Below are 22,125 nucleotides of genomic sequence, written 5' to 3'. Positions count from 1 at the left end.
GACTTGAAGGTAGCGAAGCTGTACGCACCATCGCTACAATTACGAAGGTTTAAGTCCACGATTGCAGCGGATTTGCTTCTTCTTCGCAGCCGCAACGACATTTCCTGAATAATTGTTGCTGTAAGTGTGAGCTTCTTTCAATTTTTTTTTAAGTATTGATAATTAGACATCACCTGGGAGGAGTGCAACCTGTGACGCGTCTTTCTCGTTCCTATCGGGTGTTGACACGATTGCGGCGAATGCTGGAGTATTTATCGTTCAGAGCAAGTGTGGCCACGATTACGGCGAACGCTGGAATTTTTTTTGGCAGATATCAGCCAATCTCCTTTGGGTATCCTTGGCTTGACAAGCGTTCCCCGGGGACGCCGGCAGGTCACCTCGAGGCAAGCACCCACGAGTTTTCGGCATTTTCTTCGTTTTCTTAACACCCGGGCGGTCGCCGCAATCTCGGTCCATCTCCCTAAGTGGGTATGCTTGGCTTGACAAACGTGTGCATGGGACGCTGGGGAGTCGTCGCGATGCGCGCACACACGAGCACTACGCATTTTCTTGGTTTTGTTAACTGCCGGGCAGTCGCCACGAGGCCGGCGCTCACGTGAGAATACTCGGCCATTTCTTTGTATTTTTAAGTGCAATGCACTTCTTAAACGACCCTGATCCTGCGTCCACCGGCGATGTCAGCGCACGTGGAGATGGGCGCGCGCAGCCTGGCCGCTGACATGGCACATACCCACGTGGGGGATTGGCCAGGAATCTCCTCGTCTTCCTTGGCATCGGGGGGAGATGGGCGCGCGCTGCCTGGCCGCTGACATGACACATACCCACGTGGGGGATTGGCCAGGAATCGGGCGTGAGAAGGGCTAATGCATCCGCTTCAAGGAGTACTGACACGAAATTTCAAAGCTGAGATCCGCTCTAGCAATCAAGGACAACGACAACACAAATAGGTGTCTGTGAATAAATGCATCTTTCTTTCTTTGTAGTTGTGTGTGTGTGTGTGTGTGATCCCTCTTTCGCGAACATTACCGAACCGCGCAAATTCAACTCGTGCATTCGCACTTTCACATTCTTCCCCTCGGGGAAATGCGGGGAATTTTTAACTTCGGACACGAAAAATTGCGATTTGCTAAACAGCTTCCCTGTTAAAAAATGCTGGTTTCTCTCGTTTTGAGCAATATAGCAGAGCGGTGGTAGGAACATTTGTACAGGTGGTTGCACCTCATCTACCCAATCTATGCGCGCACAGTCTCGAGTTCCGTTAGAGCGATTATCCTTTCTCTTTGTCGCCTCTCTTGCCTAAGGTGCCTTTAGCAGTACCCGGCGACAAATGTCGAAATTTTCATGCGTGCATTTTTACGGGTGGAGTTTGGGCCCAGATCTGAGAAATAAAGCAGCCTCGTGAGTACACAGCGGATAGAAGCACTCATGTTAATTATCTGCCAAAGTCAGTGGTCAACAAGGCTTGTATGTGAGGGAGGGGGGTAGAGGTCGTCTCATGGTACAAATCTCATGGTACAATAAATACCACTGGTAGCCTATAGCTGTGTATGGCGCCTTAACCTTTTGAATTTACACCTAAAAGGAAACTGGACAAATCGGCAAGAACTGCTTGCAAACATTGAAAAACGACCTGGGAGCCAAAAAGAAAGGAACGAGACAGGCTTGTAGGCAACGCTATTGAATGGGCGTCAGCAGCTTAAACCTTGTGCGGCTTTGTGGCTAAACGTTTACCTGTGCAGCACGAGGCATGTTGACGTCCAGTAAACTCTTTTTCTGCCCGTACTGTAAAGCAACAGAAACCGTTCCATAGGGGGCCAAAAGCACAATACATTTTAAAAGTGGCTGTAGTAATCAGAATTTTTGTGATAGCGAAATAACCAAAAAATGTGTTCTGCCTTTACAGCAATTTCTCGGGAAATAGGACGGTGCCAAGTTACGAAAATGACTTCGATACCAATAAAATTACTACGCTTAGTTTTAATGCGCGGACAATACTACGTCGGACGCCTATTTCTTTTTTGCAAAGCAGTGACAGGCCTCCCCAAAAAAGCCAATGACTAAGCCCTTCTTACACCCCCACAAGCGCAACGAACAACCCAGAGATAGGCAAAAAATCATTTCTGCCTGCGCCCGCCTTTGCGGTACTTTACGCCGGAGCTGATCAGCTCACGTTATTTTGGCCACGTTCAGGTGTCTACAAACGGCTGCGTGAAGTCTGATTCGTCCGCTCTGGGAGTGCGGATTCTGTCGGCGGGACTCACTGTAAAGACGAAACTCAGCCATAAGACGTCGTCCACTGTCGCTGAGTTAACTGCTATTAGGGTGGCACTCCTTTATATCACTAATGGTCCCGCTCGGCAATGGGTAATATTTCTAGACTAACGGACTGCCCTACAAGCACTGGTGAAGCCATTCCAGCGCCGGAGCTAACTTGTGTGTGAGTTAAGCTCATTGCTCCCAATTGGCCTACGGGACGGCCACAGAATCTAACTTGATTGGCTGGCAGGTAGGTCATTCCGGTATCCAGGGGAACGTCGTCTCTGACTCAGCAGCGAAAGAGGCGCACAATCTGCCTGTATCTTGTGGAATACAGTATTCCATGGACAAGACGGAAGTACGGCCGTTTCTGTACTGGGGTAAAAACTGCCCTGAAACAGAATTAGGACGGTACTAAGTTAACAGAACGACTTTTTATTCATCAACAAGGGCAGGAACGTGGTCACTTGGGCATTTCCTTTCCTCGCCTTGCCTGAGCCTTTCTTTGTATTTCTTTCTGAAAGAAAAAGGAGGAGAACGCCAAGGGGTTACGAGTACGCACGAGCAAGCCAAGTCGCCCTCCTCTTCTTTATAAAGCAATAATCATCACAGGCGCAGTAAAATCAGTTGTTTGAGGACTCATCGGTAGGTAACAACTTCAGAAAAAAACCAGTGGAAACGCGCTACACAAGAGGAGAGCCAAGACGAGGACATTCACTGGACTTACAAGAAAATTCGATTGAAAGAGCTCCCATCAATACTTGTACACCAAAACGACGCAGGTGGAGATGGGTCAACCCTCACCCCTTCAAAAACCCAGCATCGCCACAGAACTCTCTCGCACAGACATGCCATCTTAGGCTGCACTAGGAAACGCTATCGCCTTACCAGATAATACTACCGAAAGCTCACTGATGCATTTCTCTTCTCCTTTCTTTATCACCGGGAAGGCCTCTACCAGTTCTCGCTCATTCATCGAAGCACCCGCCCCACCATGGACACATCTTTCAAATCCGGAGTGCACTTGCAATTACGCACGTGCTGCATTAAGTGACTTCCTGTGCGAGTACTCTAGGAGCCTCATGAATGACACGGGCTGAGGCTTCTACTTCACATTTAACAACTTCTCGTTCCCTCAAGAATAGCCATGACTGATATTACCGAGAATCGCCGCAAGTCTCATGCGTGTTTCCGACTCTGCGAACATACTACGATCGCTTCGGAGAGGCAAACTGATTTTGCGGACCGATTTATCCCAGGAACTGACACTATTTCCAAAGGCTCCGTCTGCTTGGCTTGGCTAAGACATAGCGACACTACGCTTCCAGCAGTGCACAGCCGGATAAAAAAGGGTTTCATCACGCCGTGTGGTGTGTACGCCTTCCTAAAAGTGCACAAATACGTCTCTCCGGCCGTACGTGAGACACGACGCATCGTCGTCATTGTGACAGCTCAGCTCTTCACTACCCAGCGGAGTGGGATCATGTTCCCACTTCCTCGCATAAGAAACCTCTTGCCCGGGTTTTCCTTCATGGCTACACACGGCCGGAAGGAATCAAATCCCGCAACTTCCCAAATTCCAAGACTCTCTCACCCTTGAAGATGCCCCTCCTAGACGAGGGGCACACCACGCTGCAAATACCGCGCCAACCAATTGCACTCAAGAGACTACGTGAACCACTGAATGCCTAAAAGCAAAAATCCCGGGCTATCTCCACTAACGTGAAACGTGGGGAGGTGCGAAGCATGCAGTTTATAAGTGTTCTCTTCTCGCCTTGGCGTTCATGCCAATGAAGATTAAACCGTTGGGTGGTAGAGGTATACAGCTTTGCTGCAAACGTCTCTTGCTTTGAAGCACGAAACGTTCTAGCGCGAAGCGTAAACGAGTGTCACAGTGCTTTTTTAGTTCTCGTTATGTTCTAGCGCGAGGGGTGAGCAAGTTTTCCGGTGTTTTAGAACCGTGACTACGTGATACGACGATTACGACGACGAGAGGAGACGCAAACAGCCCCAGCCCCTAACTTCGCCTCTAAAAAACGAAGGCGGTACACGAGGGAACACCAAGTCACAGTGCGGCGGTGCAACTTCTCCCTCCCCTGCCAAACACGTGGCACTTAGAGCAGAAGTGCTGCGTTGATGCAGGACACCACTGCCACGCACTGGACGTTCAGGTCGCGTGAAGCCAAGTACCGACGAGCGCCAGAATGGCCATTGAAGGGAGCTGGGGCAAGTATGGGCAATGAGTGCAATCGTAGTGCGCGGAGAAACAAGACATGGATTCGAATGACAACAAGGAGAGCCTCAGGCGAGGGGGCTTCGACCTGGAGCTGTTGAATTGGGGATGAATACGACCGCATTTATCCTTCCAGCGAGGAGCCCTTGTTGAGCGGTGGATGCTTAGAAGTTCACCCGCTTCGTACGGGTGAAGCCCCTTAGGGGCTCGGGCTGTCGGTGATTAATGTCGTCATCGTACTCGTCGTGTCATGTAGTCATGGTACTAAAACACCGGGACACTCGTTTACGCTTCGCGGTAGAACGCTTAGTGCTTCAAAGACGCGAGACTTTTAGAGCAAAGCTGTGTACCTCTACCCTCTAACGGTTTCATCTTCGTTGGAAAAAACGCCAAGGCACCAAGAATACACTTATACCCTTCATGCTTCACCCCTCTCCAGGTTTCACGTTAGTGGAGATGTCCCTGGAATATTTTTTAATGACCACACCAATGTCGCTCGCTTCCTGTGTCCTCCCCAGCAACTGGCTACACTTGCGAACGTATCTTACAATGTCGACGCCCTTCACGGGCAGGACGGCTCCTTGCTCCTTCAGGCGCTGCAGCATCCTCTGCTTCGTGGGCGACGCGTCTCCGGAGGCCCCGTCCCCGACCACTCCGCTGTCGTCGCTCGAGGCTCGGTCGTCATCGCGTTCCTCGACCTGACGAAACTGCGCGCTGCTCGTCGAAGTCAGCGTCTGGACCGTCGTCGTCAGGCACGACGCGCTGCCGTCTTCCTCTCTGTCGCTCTCGGCCTCGTCCGAAAACCTCTCGCGGCAAGAGTCCAAGACCTCGAGGCTTTCCTGGCGAGAAATTAGCAGCTCCTCGGAGGAAGGCGTCGATACGGGCGAGAAAGACGGGAGAACCTGGAAACGGAAACACCAAAGTTACTGGATATATCATCACCAGCCAGTCTACGCCCACTGCAGGGCAAATGCCTCTCCCATTATTCTCCAATTATCCCGGTCCTGTGCTCACTGTGACCAATTTATCCCTGCAAACTTCTTGATCTCATCTGCCCATCTAACTTTGTTCCGCCCCTGCCACGCTTGCCTTCTCTAGAGATCCACTTTGTTACCCTGTTATGAAGCTAGATATATACAAGTTTCGAAACTGCCCATAGGCCCCATGTATCAAAAGCCGGTCTTCGGTTGCCCCCCTCCCCCCTCCCCTGCGCTGGGGCAAGCACGGATAAGTTGACTAGCCTGTCATCTGTCTGCAGAAAGTTGAAGTAGTACTCAAGTGCCTGCGCCTGCTGCTATAGTCATTAAAAAACCCATTAAACCACAGGAACATTCTACGTAATTTATGTCTTCTAATTTAAAAAGCAAGCTCTATTTTACAAAAATTGTAGTGATTAGGTAATTGTTTAGCGAAGTTCAGTTTTTGTCTCCCAGGGGCGCGCCAGTATACTTGCCCCTCAGCTTCATCGCAGCAGGGGGGCATGCACGGCCCCAATTCTGAAGCCGAGTTTCACAAGTGGTGTATGTTGAAGAACTCTGGGAAACACGTCTTTTCTTTCCAAACATGCGAATTTCACTGCAATGATGACTGAACGAAACATTGGTGGTGCTTCCACGACCGCAATTCAAAAGTACCGTTCGCCATTTAGTAGATGTATTTTAATCGTAAAATATACGACAGGATACATAGCACAGCTTCACGTAACAATTACAACATCCTACTGTAGTATGCAGTGTTATCTAGTTGGCAGTTTTAGAGAACAGTGTAGGAAGCAGAGTAGTGCTATACAGTAGAACGTTTTTACCAAACGCTCCAGAATGCCTGAAATGCTAAAAAAATCAGTTAAAGTAGTTTTTTCTTCAAGACTAAAAAATCACACGTAAAAAATTTGTGAGTTAGCCACCCTAATGTAGCTCTGAAACTAAGCGGTGCGAAATTCGGGCAGAAGCATTGCAGGTTTTGCTGGTTTTCGAATATTGTTATTGAAGGACTGACTGAACTTGTGCGCAGCTCAAATCCTACATTTTACCCACAATATTCGTTTACCACGGTCATTTTTTTAGCGTGCGTGCTTAGAATCATGTAACATTGATGAGAACAAAAAAACACACTTGCTGGTGGTGGAAATCGAGCCCATGAGTTCCAAAGAAGGATTAATATCCCCTCGACCACGAGTGCATTGACTATGGCGAAGAGGAGAGGAAATTGTTGATTTTTGTACAGCGAAGCTGTTTAGCAAATCGTAATTTTTCGTGACCGGAGTTAAAAATACCATCAAATTGCCGAGCCCGCGCACAGGAGAATGCACCGCGCGGCGACCGCTGGGCAGTTTAAAAAAACCAAGAGAAGTCTACCGCTCCTGTGTGCGTGCCTCGCGACTACCGCCCGGCGTTCCCTGCGCACGTTCGTCAAGCCAAGCATACCCACTAAGGGAGATTGGCCAAAATTGCGGCGACCGCCCAGCGTTTACAAAAACCAAGAAAATGCCGAGCATTCGTGTGTGCGTGCCTCGCGGCGACCGCCCAGCCTTCCGACGCTTGTTTTTCCAGCCAAGCCTACCCGCTTAAGGAGATTGGCCAAGACTGGTAAAAACTCCACTGTATGTCGTAATAGTGGCAACACTTTCTCGGAGCGAAAAAGACTTCACCGTTCACCATAATCGCAGCTTTTGCCCTGAACGACAAAGATACGTCATAGCGTACCCCCCTCCAAGGTGCGAATGATTTTCACTTCCGAAAAGTTTAAAGAAGGCCACACTTATAGCTACAATGATGGAGTAATAGTCATTGCGGCAGCGAAGAAGAAGCAAATAGGCTGCAATCATGGGCTTTAGCCTTCGCGATGGTCGTGAAGGTTGCGTAGAGCTTCGATACCTTCAAGTCTGACGCGTTCGTGTTAGCTTCCTTCATTTTTTTTTTTTTACGTCACGCCATCAAGAGGCCCAGGGGAAGCAATATTTTACTGCGGTTCGCACACTTTCCTGCAAACAGAACCAGAAATGCAAAAATACTGGCTACAAATATGGGCTCTTGCCCCAGACGAGGAATGCTTGTTTGATCGCGTCGTCAAAGCGTATCCCTGCCTTGTGTGCATTCGAAAGTTTTCTCAGAAAATGGAAAACTCCATATTAATCCATTACGCGATCACGCAAAAACAAATTTGCTCCCGGATATTCATCCTAATGACATTGCAAGCATACCGTGCCTTTTGCACATTACCTTCATGATATAGAAGAAACGCGGTACACCGCAACACGTTAGTTCATTAGAAAAAGAAATCGCCTCGAAAGAGGCTATCAAGAAACATTTGTGAGACAAACTGTATTTCATTCACCAGGCATTCAAAAAAATACCCCTGACGATTACATCACACTCCAGTAAAATAAAAACCAGCCGAATTAATATTTGCCTGTTATGCGACAGGTAATAACAGTTGTCTTCTCTTTAGTCGAAGATTTCTGGAAAAAAAACGTAAGCCGTTTCTTCCTTGTTCAAAAAAAATCCCAGGCAATCTCGACTAAAGTGAAACCTGGAGAGGAGCGAAGCACAAAGCATGCAGTGTATAAGTGTATTCTTGGCGGCTTGGCATTTTCGCCAACTTACATGAAACCGTTTGAGGGGTAGAGGTATGCAGCTTTGCTGTAGAAGTTTTTCGTCTTTGAAGCACGAAGCGCTCTAGCGTGAGGCTTAAACGAGTGTCCCGGTGTTGTTTTGGTACGCGTTACGTTACAGCGCGAGCGTAAACGAGTTTCGCGGTGTTTTAAAACCGTGACTACATGAGACGACGATTATGACGAAGACAGGAGACGCCAACAGCCCCAGCCCCTAAGGGGCTTTGCCCCTCAAAAGACTGGGCTTGAGTGAGTTAACGCTGTAAAATATGCTTTGCCTCCACAACGAAGTTTTTCCGTCCTAAGTGTTGTACAAACGACCTCTTATAGAGCTTTCGTTTGCCCTGGGGGCCTCACCTTCTTTCGGCGGTGGGCGTTTTTTCTCGCCATTAGCCAGCAGAGCGTAAGCCCCAGGAGGACGGACGCCGATGCGCAGGTGATGAGGCCGTACTTCATCACGAGGGCCACGGTCAGCTGGAGAAGGCCGTCCCTGGCTGCTGTAAACAGATGCACGCAACAAGCGTCACGCATGCTTAGGGCGAGGAAGCGTCACATCAGCCGTGCGTTCCCTCAAGCAAAATGAGCGAAAGTTCCCTCCGACGGGGAAGGCTTGCAGGCTCAATTGGCACGTCCACCGCGCTCTTGAGCCTCCTACCCTGCATCCATTTTCCATCTCTTGTTGCTGGAGATGGTGGGGTTTAAAGCGCCTGGTAAAGATACACCTGGACTACGAGCTGTGACGTAGTGGGGAGGGGGGCTCCGGATTAATTTCGAATCTCGACACGGGGGCGTTTTGGCTTCCATCAGAAAAGGGGTAACCACAGTCGGTATCGAACCCGCAATGTACTTGGGCTCAGCAACACAACGCCTGAGCCAATGATCCACCACTAAGGCGGGTTTATTTTCTATTTGTAGCGAGCAGCACTCACGTCGTACGGGGAGCACGCAACATAAAGCAAGTCACATAGGAAGTGAACCCCAATTCTCTTTTGAATGCCTAAGCATTCTCTAGCGACCCTTTCCACTCTAGAAATGTGTTTGTCCGTCAGTCGGTAACGCCTGATACGATGCGCTCCGTAGGAATTGTTAAGCGATATTGATATTGTTAAGAGGTCCTTTAAAAAGGGGCCCTAAGCGCTAGGGCCGAGGACATTAAGCCAATAACCATTCCAATAACCGTTTTTGAAGTAGAAGGCTTTTTATTTATTAATACAGAGTTTTGGAATAAAGGCCGTACGTCCTATACGGTACGGGCCTTCCAAACCTAAACTATGTAGACATGCATTTGTCAACAGCTAGGTCCTGGTATATTCGTGAACGCAAGCGATCCTTATTAAACAGAAAGTGGCAGCCCTGGTAAAGTATTCTGCCGTAACAAGAACACTTACCGCTTGTCTACGGCACTTGTTTGAAAGGCTTCTAGAGAATAATGTCTAGCCACGAATATATAGGCACCCGTCTTTCGACAAACCCAAATTCTCTCGGATCGCGCATTCGCGCTACGCGTCAGAACGTGTGCGCTTTCCATCAGGTTTCCGAGCATAACCTCAGATGCGAACGAAACCACTGCAATGCAGCTGATACATTTGACACCGAATTTTCGTAAGCGTAATCCTCGGCCCTTCCGTACACCCCCCCCCCCCCCCTACACTTCATTCTACACCTATGAAGAAAGAGATAAAGCAGACAAAAGAGCGCTGTAAGTGGGTCACAGGCTGTTTGTCAGCGTTAGGTCAGCGTTTGTCAGCGTGTTTAGCGTTTGTCAGCGTTTTTAACGTTTGTCAGCGTTTTTAACGTTTGTCAGCGGCCTAATAAGATAAGGCTACAAAGCACAGGAATGCAACAACATGTTGCTTATTCGAAGCATTTTCCCGCAAACTTCATTGGCTAGTAGGCTGTGTGGTAGCAAGGTCATGCTGATAATGCTGTGGGTGACTGCTGCGATGAGCAAAACAGACGAGACTCTGTCGCCACAAAGGCATGCGGAAGGTTTCATTGAAAGCAGACCTTTGAGTTCAGAGCTTCCCCTGTATCGTAGCTCTCCCTCTTGGAAAATGTACCAGGTTTGCCAAAAAGATGCATTGTAAGGGGTGCAGCATTTTCTAGCCGGAGTAGAGGAAGGCATCCCTGTGGGTGGCTTTAGCGCCCGGACTTGCGCCTTCTCCTCTTTGAGGAGATGTCCGTCAGAAGTGGAAGAAAAGCGAAAATTGCTTAAAGAAAGTGCTCAGAGACTTTCTTCAGACGCTGTCCACAGAGGAAATAGCGAGCAATCTCCGATTTCGCACTGACCATGGCCAAATGAGACACGGCGCGCCCACGTTAAACGGGACGCTGGACGGGTAACACGGCGTAAAAACAGTGCGACCAACGAGACATTAGACAGGCGCTGACAGGAAAGATCCCAGCTCCGTCTGCAGCCTCCGGGTAAAGACGTTAGAAGCGTGAAAACTTTCGCGAGCTGGTGCTCATTTGAAATACAGCGCAGAAGACAAGACACAGGATGGTAGCAAGAGGACACACGAGGACAATAGCAAGAGGACACACGATGCTCCTCCTGTGTCCTCTTGCTATCGTCCAGTGCCTTATCGTTTGGGTTGTGGTTCAACATTCAAAAAGACGTTAGAGTTCGGTCATGGCCCATCGAAGCTAACTTTGGCTCACGACGCACGTCGTACTCGAAGAGTGTGAAGTGAATGATGCCCCCTCGCCAAACTATCACAAATACGGCACACGCATTGTCGTCATTTTGTTTCGCCTCTTAAACTACAAACACAGCGGTCATGAATGGAAATCCCGTACATAAGAGCACAACGCTTCAGCCGCACCACGGCAGCTGTGCACGCGATCTTAAAGAGCTTTCTACTTCTACCAACCAACGGTTCTTTCGCGGCGTGCGGGGGGGGGGGTGAGGGAGGGGTGAGGGGGGGGGGCGGGTTTCACTCACGGAGCACACTGTAGATGGCGCAGCGAATTTTTCCCGCGCGGAGGTGCCTGCTCGCCGGTGGGCGCATCGGCAGTACGGCTTTGTCGTCTGCTTTAGCGACGGTTTTGTCGTCTGCTTTCGGGCCTGTTTTGGCGCAGCTTCGCGTTCGCGCTCCCTTCGCACGGCTTGGTTAACTTGTTCGACAGCACCTCCTGGGTAACACGAACCCTACCGAATTAAGTAGTCGTACGGCAAAGGTACGTTAAGGAAGGTTTGCAGGGCGGGAAAACAAAATCCACAAACCACATACAGACATCTGGCCTCTGGAAAAACGCCACCTTTGCGCACTGCTTGCCGCGAATGGGGCTCCGTTTTCTAAATAGGTGAATACCAATTCGGTTGTGTTTTAAGAGGTATTACAAAATGGAAAAGGAGCAACTGGTTCCGGCAGTTTTAAAAGTTCTCTCAGATTCCTCGCGATTCTCACACTTACTAAACTAAGTAGTTTTAATCGGAATAATTGGGAATCACTAAGCTCACATGCCGAATTGTTTCGGTGTCTACGCTTCTGTCGCGCGGTGGTGTAGCCCCGAGCTAGCACATTAGGTTGGCTAGGTTCCACTGTCTCAGCCTTCGAAAGATGATCCTCTCCATTTTCATTTAGCCGGCGCACGGCCGGGATAAAGCGGTGGCGTCCGGTACTCTAGCCTGGCCGTGGCCGACGCTGCTGTGTTCGGGACGCCGCCCTCGCGAATCCCAGGTAACGTCTGGCAGAATCTCTGGTTTCACTCGTTGTAGAGCCACGTGTGTGAATTCAAGTTCCGTCGCGTGGGCAATTGTTGTGGGTGTCGTTTAAAGCTTTTCTCTCCAACCACCTTCAGAGCGTGGATTGGTGCCAATTTTCTGCCCCATGCTTATCCATTTTTAGCGTCAGCGGTTACATTTCGAAACAGACGACGTGAGCACTACAGTGAGGTGACACCGCAGATATTTAAACAGGAGAGGGGAAAAACGCGTTTAAGCATGGCGCATGGTTACAAGGGGTGGAGTCATTCACGGGCACCGTAGACGATCGAGAAGGGAAACTGCAGAATGAGGGCTGGTGCATGTTGCTTTCGTGTAACTTACGCTTTGATTGTGAAGGGCGCAGGTGAAAGAAATGCTCTGTCGGAACGAGAGCTTGCCTTGTGTTCGGAAGCAGCGGTGGTGGGGGTGTAGGTGCCAGAAGACATGGCGCCTACCCACTCAGGGGGATTGGCCAGGAAAAAGGGTGCGCATCGAGAGAAGCTGCTATAGGGTTAAAGTAAAATGTAAAATTGAAATCAAAAATAGGCGCCTTTAGGAATAGAAGTGTGGAGAGTGTAAACAGAAATGAAAACTGAATAAAAAAGATGCCTCAAAATTAGGAAAGAAATAGAACGGACAGATAATGTTGTGCAGGCAGCCAGAAGAGGGGAAGTGAGTGTGGTGCCACAGACAGCAATGGTGCTTGCCCACACAGGGGGATTGGCTAAGGAAAAAAAATGGGGCGAAAGGCAAGGAACTATGCGAGTGTGAAGAGATTTAAACAGAAACAAAGCATGCCGAAGCTAATACAAATAGCGGGAACATTTATACTAAGCTACACCTCACTGCTTAGCTTGTACCACGCTGTATCGCGGGCAGTGAAAAGAGGGGAAGTGAGCATGGTGCCACAGACAGTAATGCTGCGTGCACACTGAGGGGGATTGGCCAAGGAAAGCTAAATGGGGCGAAATGTAAGGAACTAAGCGAGTGTGATGTGACCTAAACGAACAAAACACGCCGAAGGGAGTGCAAACAACTCGAACTTATACTCAATTACACCTGACTACTTAGCTTGCGTGGCGCTGTATGGTGGGCAGTAGAGCTGCGCTCGGAGCCCCTTCCCGATTAACCGTCTTCTTCGGTCCCGCTTGCCGGCACGCTGTTCTGCCACATCTCCTCTAACCTCATCGCCCATTAGCGCCGCCATACTTTTCAAGTCCCGTTTTTGTGCACTGGTAAACCGCATCACGTACAACCCTGCCGACCCCAACGCCCGTATTGATCGTCACCCCCTCTCATTACAGCAGTTCCAGCCTTATTGCGTAAGATTTGACAGCATTCGCTATAAAAAAAGCACATTTACCGTGTGAATGGAAACCCTGCTTGAACAATTTACTGGAAAAGAAAGGGCTGAATGAGATTGGTAGAATATTGTCACCTCACCGTATGCTGTACGCGCCGGGCTACCAAAAAGAATAAAGCGTAGGAGAACAACACCTGCAGCCAACCACGTCACGTGAAGAAAACGCATGAAGTCCAGCTAAGGAGGGGAATGCCGATTGTGCGGCAAGAAGTGAAGGTGACTGCTTTTAGGTCTTAACGCGTAATTTTATATTGTACCAAATCTTCCCTACTCGACCACCATAGCTGTCTCTCTACGATATTTCGCGCTTTACCTTTGCATTAAGTCACAGTTTCTCAGTGTGCACTTAATAGCTCAGGCGAACCAAAAAATTAGTGCCCTTCCACTCTGTGAAGAAGGATGACCTGCGAAGCTGGACGCAATCCAAGGAATGCACGATACAAAATAGGTTTGTTTGCAATTTTCGATTGAGCCCGCTTTCCAACCATTTAGCTGAGTGAAGCTTGGAAGGACTCGAGCTTAATTCTAGCGAACAAAGATGGGGCTATTCGTTTTCCTACCGCGTCGTAGTCATCTGACGGTCTGTGTTGCACACAACCCAATCAGCTCGACCAGTGTGAAAACACCAGACAGGTCGCATTCAGCTGTTTGACGTCCACGTGTAAGCCTCCCGCAAGCACACCAGACATGTCATCACATAGGCATAAAAACTATAGCTTCGGTGCACGCCCCCCCCCCCCCTCTCCCTCAAAACCAGTCCACGTCAGAAACGGGCTATCTTCGCGTGCTTAGAAGGAAGACAGTCGAAAATGACGGTCTGAAATCCCTTTAAGCTGAAGAAGTAATATCGACCACGTAGGCGCTCCAAGCGGGCAATTTTGTCCGGGAGGGATTCGCAGCTACTCGACGAGCTCTAACTTGAGGCGGAAACGGCGACGGCAGCGGCTTTTCGCTGTTTCCGCGCCTATTCGCACTTCTGTTCTGGCCGACGCTTCTTCAATTCCCGCTCTTCCTCCAAGCGAACGACATGCGTCCGTCCCATAGCGAGTTTAACCTGGAAGGCATCGAGCTTTACTATAGCGAACAAACACGTGGCTGTCCGTTTCCCTGCCCCGTCGTTGGCATTTTACTGTCTGGGTCACGCACCAACCCAGACCGAAACGGCTCGATTACGCACGACCGCTGACAGGGCGAACTCAGCCATGAGACCTCCACCTTTAAAGCTCCCAACACCGCAACGGGCATGCCATCGATTGCAACATGAAGCCTGGCTGTGCATGCATGCCTCCCTGTCCCCTTCCAATCCGTGCACGCATAAACTGGCAACCTGTGATGGTCACATATTTACGCGTCATATACACAGCAGAAAATACCGCTCGGAAAGCATTTCAAGCTGGAGAAGAATCATGGGCTGAGGCCGGCGTTCCAACATGGGAAGTGACTCGTCAACCGGGGGGAATTCGCGCCTATTCGGAGAGGGGGAATTTGGTGCTGCACTCGGGCCGGCTTTTGGTCGTCGCTCCGCGCATTTGCGCTACTGTGTATTCTCCGGAATTATCTGACAACGGTGCTACCGCCGTTGTCAACCGATTACGCCACTTGCGAAAGAGGCATTGATGCTGGCGATCAGAATAACAGTTGCGAAAGAGAGGTTGGCAGTGGGGAGAAGGAGTACCGGAGCGGCGCCGAGTAAAATGGCTGCACGGGAATGAAAACTGGGTGCTTAGACATGTACACTTTCGCAATATAAGGATACTTGAAATATTTGAGTACCAATATTTGCTTCGCAACTTTAATCCATACGACCTCTCCTCCTCCAAAGCAACCCCTCTTTCTTCTTTTTTCTGAAAGTAAATATGCACAGCTGCCCAGACAAACTTGAAGATTCCAAATGAGGACAGCTAATGGAAAGTACGCGAAGCACCCTCGTTCGCTGCGGCGTCAACTTCAGAGTTATACTGTAATACAGGGATGGTCTACAGTTATGTCATTCAGAGTGATACTGTAACGCAGTCTAAAGACAAGCGGAAGCGAGTGGTGCCCTGAACAACATTCGAAGCATAATGAAAGGTATCAAACAGACTGCACCCATTCACCGTGTACTGTTATATAGTTACTGAATTTTACCCAGGTATGCTTAACGTGACAATACTGACGTACAGTCTGCATACATTGTGTAGTGTACAGTTCGTTGTTCTCTTATCTGCGTTGCACCCTGGACCGCTGTAACGGCCTCCGGCCCAAGACTAGGCCTAAATAAATAAAAAGAAGAAACTCACGGTGGCACTGGGGCCCCACGAAAGCGCCGGGTGGACAGGGTTCGCAGAAGGCCGATCCGGCCTTAAGGCTGTACGCGTTCGGTGGACACGGCCGGCAGATCACGTGGCCGTACGTTCCCGCCGGGCAGAGCTCTGTGTCGCGCATTTGGAGAGAAAGAGAGAGAAGTTACTAGTACAAACCCTTGCAGTCGGAAGACGTGAAGCTGGCTTGCGTAGCGTGAGCTCACTTTCTATACCAGTTAGATAGTTGGGGCATCATACGCGAAGATATCGCTTTCCGTTCACTGGTACAATTGAGCGCACAACCCGCTGCTCCCTTTGGTGTTGCATTTTGAGCTGCATGCAAAATTACTTTTGTCGCATTACTCTATTTAGGTGCTGCGTCAACGTTTCTTTCCCAAGTCGCATTTCGGTCCTTACAGTGCCACTTCCTCAAACCACGCCGTCTGCTGGCGCTCAGCCAACAGAAGAATGAAGAAAACCCCTTTAGATAGAAGTGAAGACTGTGAGACCGAACCCATAGGCAGCGAGCAGAAACAACAAAATCGCGGAGCACACCGCCGACCTGATCACTGAGCACCGGTCTAATTTTCTGCACTGATCCAGGCTCAACCGCGCCCGGCGTTTACCTCACAGCTATAACTGCGTCACAAACGGCAACCCTGATGTAACTGCACGGCTTGGAAGTTAGCAGAAATTCATGTTAGCGTGCTTCTGTCAATCCCGCTCTCAGTAATCGAAGCCGGTAAGGGCGTATACGACTCGTCACACTTCTCTCTGGCAGTCCCGACAGAGACGCGACAAAATAACAGACAACCTCCCTCCGTCTCGATTGATTGATTATAGGGTTTAACGCGCCGACGCAGTTCAGGCGATGAGGCGCTCCGTAGGGGAGGGTTCCGGATTCATTTTGACCACCTGGGTATCTTTAACGTGCGCCGAAATCTCGTACACACGGGCGTTTGTGCTTTTCACCTCCATCAGAAAAGCGGCCACCTCCCTCCGTCTCAAGAAAGGTCCTTGTATAGGGAACGGCGCATCGAATTATTGCAGAAAGAAGCGTCAAAGGGAGCTCCACACGACAATAGGTCAATCGACTCCGTCCTATGGCTCGGAGAAGTAGCGCTGCGTACCAACGCGAAGGGCTTAGGCCTTGTAGGTTGGCGTCGACGATAAACTAGGCTTACGGGTCGAACGACAAAGGCACCTACCGCATGAAGAGCCTCTCCTTCCGTAGCCAGAAGGACACTTCGCTTCCATTTGGTTGTTGCTGCTCCTTCGGGTATGGGACATACCCACTTGGGGGATGGGCCAGGATAAGGAGCTTTGAGGGACTACTTTGAGTGATCGGGTATAGCACATACCCACTTGGGGGATGGGCCAGGATTAGGAGTTTTAAGGGACTACTTTGAGTGAATGAGGAGTGAGGAGAAACGTTTATTTGTCCATAGATAGGAGTCAGGAAACGGAAGTCCTGGTGAGAGCCTCCCTCCCCCCTAGGTCGGCAGCCAGGAGCCCTTCCCTGGCGGCGGCCTCGGTCCTCTGGACCAGACGGACCTGCTCTCCCGGGTCCGAGCTGAGCAGCACTGTCTCCCTCTGCTCAGAGCTTTTAATGTTTAGCGCTAAAGTCGCATCTTTATTTCTGCGGTTTCTGTTTCCCTTGTTGGGGCAAGCCCGGACCATATGTTGCAGGTCCGCCCTGTTTCCGCACGGTTTACACGCGCTGGAGTAAGCGCCGGGTAGCAGCGGTTGTATAACATCGGGTTGGGTGAGGTGTTTGTTTGGAGAAGGCGCCAAGCCACTGCTTGTCATCTGGACAGAGTTTTGTCTCCTGCAAGGTAATTTGCCCTTCCCAGACTGTAGTGATCTAAGACACCCCGGTAGGTGAGCAGCCCGTAGCTGTCCAACCGGCGGAGCAAGAGTGCGTCGAGGGTGCTGGTGACGTCGGCCCGACCGGTAAAGCCGCGTCATGCGCCTTCTCGTTCCCCGAGAGGCCAGAGTGAGCTGGCGCCCATATGATTTGGATTCCCCGGACTCTATCTCTATGGCTACCGGCCCGTAGGATTCTGAGGGCCTCAGACGATATGCGTCCCCTCGAGTAATTTAAAACTGCCGGCTTCGAGTCACTCACTAGGAACTTGGTTCGGAGGACGAGATCATTGCGAGTGCAATGGCCGCGTCTTCCCCGACCTCCAGTGATGTTGTGGGGACCGCCCAACAGGTGATTGAATGGCCCTGTTGGTCAACTATCAATATGGCCATGGCGTCGCGACAGCTATAGTCTGCGGCATCTACGTAAACCATGCCCTCGAAGTGTGCGATACTTTTCTGTATTGCTTGTTCCCTGGCCTGTCTGCTTCCCCTATTGTGTTCAGGGTGCATGTTTCTTGGCAATGGCGGGATATATATATGTCCCCTGACACTGGCCGGAATGTCGTGCTTCTACCCGAGTCTTCCTTCGTAGTTGATGTATGTAGTGTTTGGAGGATGTGTCTGCCGGTCTGGCCCCTGGTGAGCCTTTCCAACTGCGCTATCATCTGAGCTTCTACCAGCTCGTCGAGCGTGTTGTGCAGTGCTTCCAAGCGCTCCTTTCCTGGAAGGTCGTAATTGGTATGCCAATCGCCTGCTTGTAAACTCTTTTTATTAGAGCGTTGCTTTTATTGCACTCGCCCACCTTGAGGTTGAGAGAGCGACGTAGGTTACTCGGCTCAGGACGAATGCCTGCACTAGCCTGATTAGGGGTCCACGTTTATAACGTAGTGCCGATTGGCTATACGCAAAATCAGGCGGTTTGTTTGATACAAACTTTTTCGAGTGCCCGGGCTGTCTCAATGTCGTGGCCGTTCTCCTGAATTTACAGGCCAAAGACCCTGTAGCCGCATCAACGCAGCGAAGACGACGAAGCACCACTCTGAGGCGCGAGCAGTCAGTGCTCCCGGGAACTCTGAGCGTTCGGCCAGGCATAGCTGCCGCTGTCCCGTCAGCTGCTGACGTGCTCCTAATATGTGTGTTCTGTGGCAACACACGTCAGCTGCTGACGGGCCAGCGGCAGCTATGCCTGGCCGAACGCTCAGAGTTCCCGGGAGCACTGACTGCTCGCGCCACGAGGCTCGCGCAGTGAGCCCCAGAGTGGTGCTGCCCCTGAGTGGTGCTTCGTCGTCTTCGCTGCGTTGATGCTGCTACAACCCTAATGCATTTTACTACATGGATGGGTCGCCGAGGGCACTCGGTGGTCACCGCGAGGTCACGTGCTCACGAGCGCTCGCCATTTTACCGCTCCTCGGGGTTTTTGGAAGTTTTTTTTGCTAAAGCCACTGCTCCTCAACCTGTTCGCTGATAACTTCGCGTTACGATGCGAACACATCTTAGGGATGACCGTGAACGGCTACCGCCAGTTTCTATTCGGTGGGTTGCCGCAGAGGTGGTTCCTAGGGAGATGGCATAGTAGTAAAATGATGATCTGTGCTTCCTCAATAACTGCAGGAAGGACTTGTCCTCTGCTGGTGATAGATGAGGAATTGCCTTCTCAGGTCGATGGATGCCGTAATATCCTGTCATCGACCAGAAATTCAACTTTCCAACACAGGCTACTCAAGCGTTGAGGAAACACCACCACATCGTCGCCTTGCAGCCAGTGTCGACACTGTCATTGTCCCAGGATGGTGGTGGTGGTGGTAAAAACGTTTATTTGAGCTTTAGGGGAGAGGGAAGGGGAAGTGGTCAGCCTCCCATATCCAGGAGGCCGCGAGCCCGCGCCGATTCCATTTATGTTGTACTAGCCGTTAGTCCTGCTGTTAAAACCACTAAGGGCGTCGAAGTGATAAGGGCGCTGCCAGTCCCCAAATTATGAAACTAAGTACGCGACAGTTACATATTTCCTAAACGCGGCTCTCTTAATTGAGGAAGGCGCACACACACATACGCACCCACACCGAGAGAGAGAGAGAGAGAGAGAGAGAGAGAGAGAAACTTTAATCCAAGTTGAAGTGAGCATATTGTAAGCGCTGGTTAGTACCCCGCACCTCCACCACTTGTAAGGCGCGCACCAGTAGTCTTGGGGAACGTCTTTATTAGGCGAGCCTTGTCCTACGTGACAGGGAGCGAGCCCCAGAGAACCACCAAGACGGGCGTTGCTGATGATAGACAACTGATGACGATGATGAAGCATGATTGCATGTGGAAGACAGGCCTCCGGTGTACGAGTCCACTGGCGCATACCCTTCTGCTAGCCAACGGAATACCTTTAGCATACCCTTCTGCTAGCCTTCTGCTAGCATACCCTTCTGCTAGCTTCCCTCAAGAACTTAACTGGGAGGCTTGGACGCTGGGTGCTTCGTTTGCAAGAATACAACTACCACGTTGTGTACAAGTCCGGCAAGAAGCACACAGATGCAGACGCCCTCTCACGTTGCCCGTTATCCTCGACCCAAGATGGTATTCAGGCGTCTTCTGAAACAGCGCAATCCTTAAATATTGCGCCAGTGGACTCTCGCGTGGAACCACCCAGTGATTTCCGTGCTTTCCAAAAAAACGACAGCTACTGCCGGAAGCTCATTGACCAATTGAGCGGTGCGAGTCGACCCAGCAACAGCCGCTCACGACGACAGCTCAACAAATTTCGAATTATTAACGGCACTCTTCACCGCTACAACTACCATCCAACAGGCGACAGATGGGTGCCCGTCATTCCCCGTCTTTTTCAACCCAAAATTATGGAGGCATTTCACGACGATGCTGTCGCAGGTCATCTAGCCTTCCACAAGACATTCGACCGGATAAGAAGCCGATACTTCTGGCCCGGCCTATCCGCTAGCGTGGCGAAATATGTTGCGTCGTGTGCCGCGTGTCAGTATCGCAAGCGACCCACTTCCGGCCCCGCAGGGACACTCCAACCCCTGCCTTGTCCCTCATCTCCATTTGAAGTTGTAGGGATTGATCTCTATGGCCCTCTCCCCGTTACCTCGGCAGGACATCGGTGGATTGTTACCGCCGTAGACCACCTCACTCGCTACGCGGAAACGACTTCTGTTCCCACAGGCTGCGCTACCGAGGTGGCTGAATTCTTTTTGAAGAATATTTCCTTACGCCATGGACCTCCCGAGTTCTTATTAGCGACCGAGGTCGTGTATTTTTTTCTGCCGTGCTTGGAGAGGTTCTCCGCGCAGCCGAGACTGTTCACCGCACTACGTCCAGCTACCATCCTCAAACGAACGGCCTGACCGAACGGTTCCACCGCACCCTTTCCGACATGATTTCTTCTTACATTCAACCGGACCACAAAAACTGGGACATTATTCTTCCGTTCGTCACGTACGCATATAATACCGCCGTTCAAAGTACTACAGGATTTTCGCCATTTTTCCTTGTTCATGGCCGCCAACCAGCTTCTGTTCTTGATACGTCTTTCTTGTCCGCACCAGTACTTCCCAGAACCAACATACCCGATGAGTTCATTTCTCGACTGGATCGTACCCGTCATCTAGCTCGTCTGAGGACAACAGCTACACAAGAAGAGCGCAAGGCCAATTATGACGCCACGCATCGCGTTGTCTCCTTCAAAGCTGGTGATGAAGTTCTGCTTTCTACTCCCCTTCGAGCCCCAGGACTTTGTGAGAAGTTCTTGTCCCGCTACATCGGACCTTACACCATTGTAGAGCAGACTTCCCCTGTTAATTACCGAGTGACCCCCAACGCTAGTGTCACCGACCATCGCGGTCGTGGACCCGAGATCGTGCACGTTTCCCGGCTCAAGCCATTTTTCTCTCGGTCTACACACTCTTAGCGCCCGAGTCGGCCGCTCCACAAAGGGGGGGATATTGTAAGCGCTGGTTAGTGCCCCGACACCAGAGGAATGTGCGTCCGGACAATCCCCTGGTATTTGTACACAAACGGTATGTGCGAAGTACTAGCAGAAGGGTATGCGCCAGTGGACTCGTACACCGGAGGCCTGTCTTCCACATGCAATCATGCTTCATCATCGTCATCAGTTGTCTATCATCAGCAACGCCCGTCTTGGTGGTTCTCTGGGGCTCGCTCCCTGTCATGTAGGACAAGGCTCGCCTAATAAAGACGTTCCCCAAGACTACTGGTGCGCGCCTTACAATATTTCTGGTCGCGGCCTTCAGTCCAAGACTCCGCTGGTATGGCCGGCTGTCTTCACCCTTTCCGCTAGAAAAGCTTCGTTTCAAAGCAGAGCTGCCCAGCGCACTCTCCCAATGCTCGCGTGAAGGGTGGGGGATGGGGGAAGATCCGAGTTTAGTTGGCATTTCCAGACAATATGGTACAGTGTGCCTGGGGCTTGGCAATGAGTACATAGGATCATAAAGAGTAGGATGGATGGCGTGTATGTTGGGAGTAGGTAGCTATTAGTCCACAATTGTCTCAGGATGACTTTTTCTTCCTTGGTGGCCTGATCGGTGAAAGCAGAAAACAACTCCGCCTTCTCCCGATGAGCAATAGGTCGCAAGATGCTTCGTTTTATGACCGAACTATAAAGGCTGCATAGTTACAGCACTCTCTCCTTCCTCGATTACGCCAGCAGAGCTAATGTAATTGTTTCTTTTTGAAATAATGCAGCCGAAAATGCTGACTTATTGCCTCGCCGAAAGGGAAGGCAGTCTCTCAACTTCTGAGCGAATGCCAACACAAAGTGGTGCGCTTATTTGCCGCATTCTG

General features: G+C 50.5%; 2 protein-coding genes across 2 annotated transcripts in view; one reads left to right on the top strand and one right to left on the bottom strand.

Annotated features, from left to right (window-relative positions):
- The window catches only part of LOC144161704 (uncharacterized), a 277,618-nt gene that overhangs the window by 238,334 nt on the left and 17,159 nt on the right, over nucleotides 1-22,125 (top strand). The window lies entirely within an intron of this gene.
- Nucleotides 2,689-15,582, bottom strand: LOC144162897 (uncharacterized; the record flags this gene model as incomplete). Its single annotated transcript, XM_077693618.1, is given in 4 exon segments — nucleotides 2,689-2,773; nucleotides 5,038-5,391; nucleotides 8,457-8,596; nucleotides 15,451-15,582. Coding segments are annotated over 4 exon segments (680 nt in total), but the record flags the coding sequence as incomplete, so codon positions are not given.

This window comes from Haemaphysalis longicornis, unplaced genomic scaffold (genome assembly GCF_048455015.1).
Source record: "Haemaphysalis longicornis isolate Haplotype H1 unplaced genomic scaffold, Haemaphysalis longicornis Haplotype H1 scaffold_12, whole genome shotgun sequence".
Taxonomy (NCBI): Eukaryota; Metazoa; Arthropoda; class Arachnida; order Ixodida; family Ixodidae; genus Haemaphysalis; species Haemaphysalis longicornis.
Note: the sequence above shows the minus strand (reverse complement) of the source record. Positions and strands in the feature narration are given on the sequence as shown.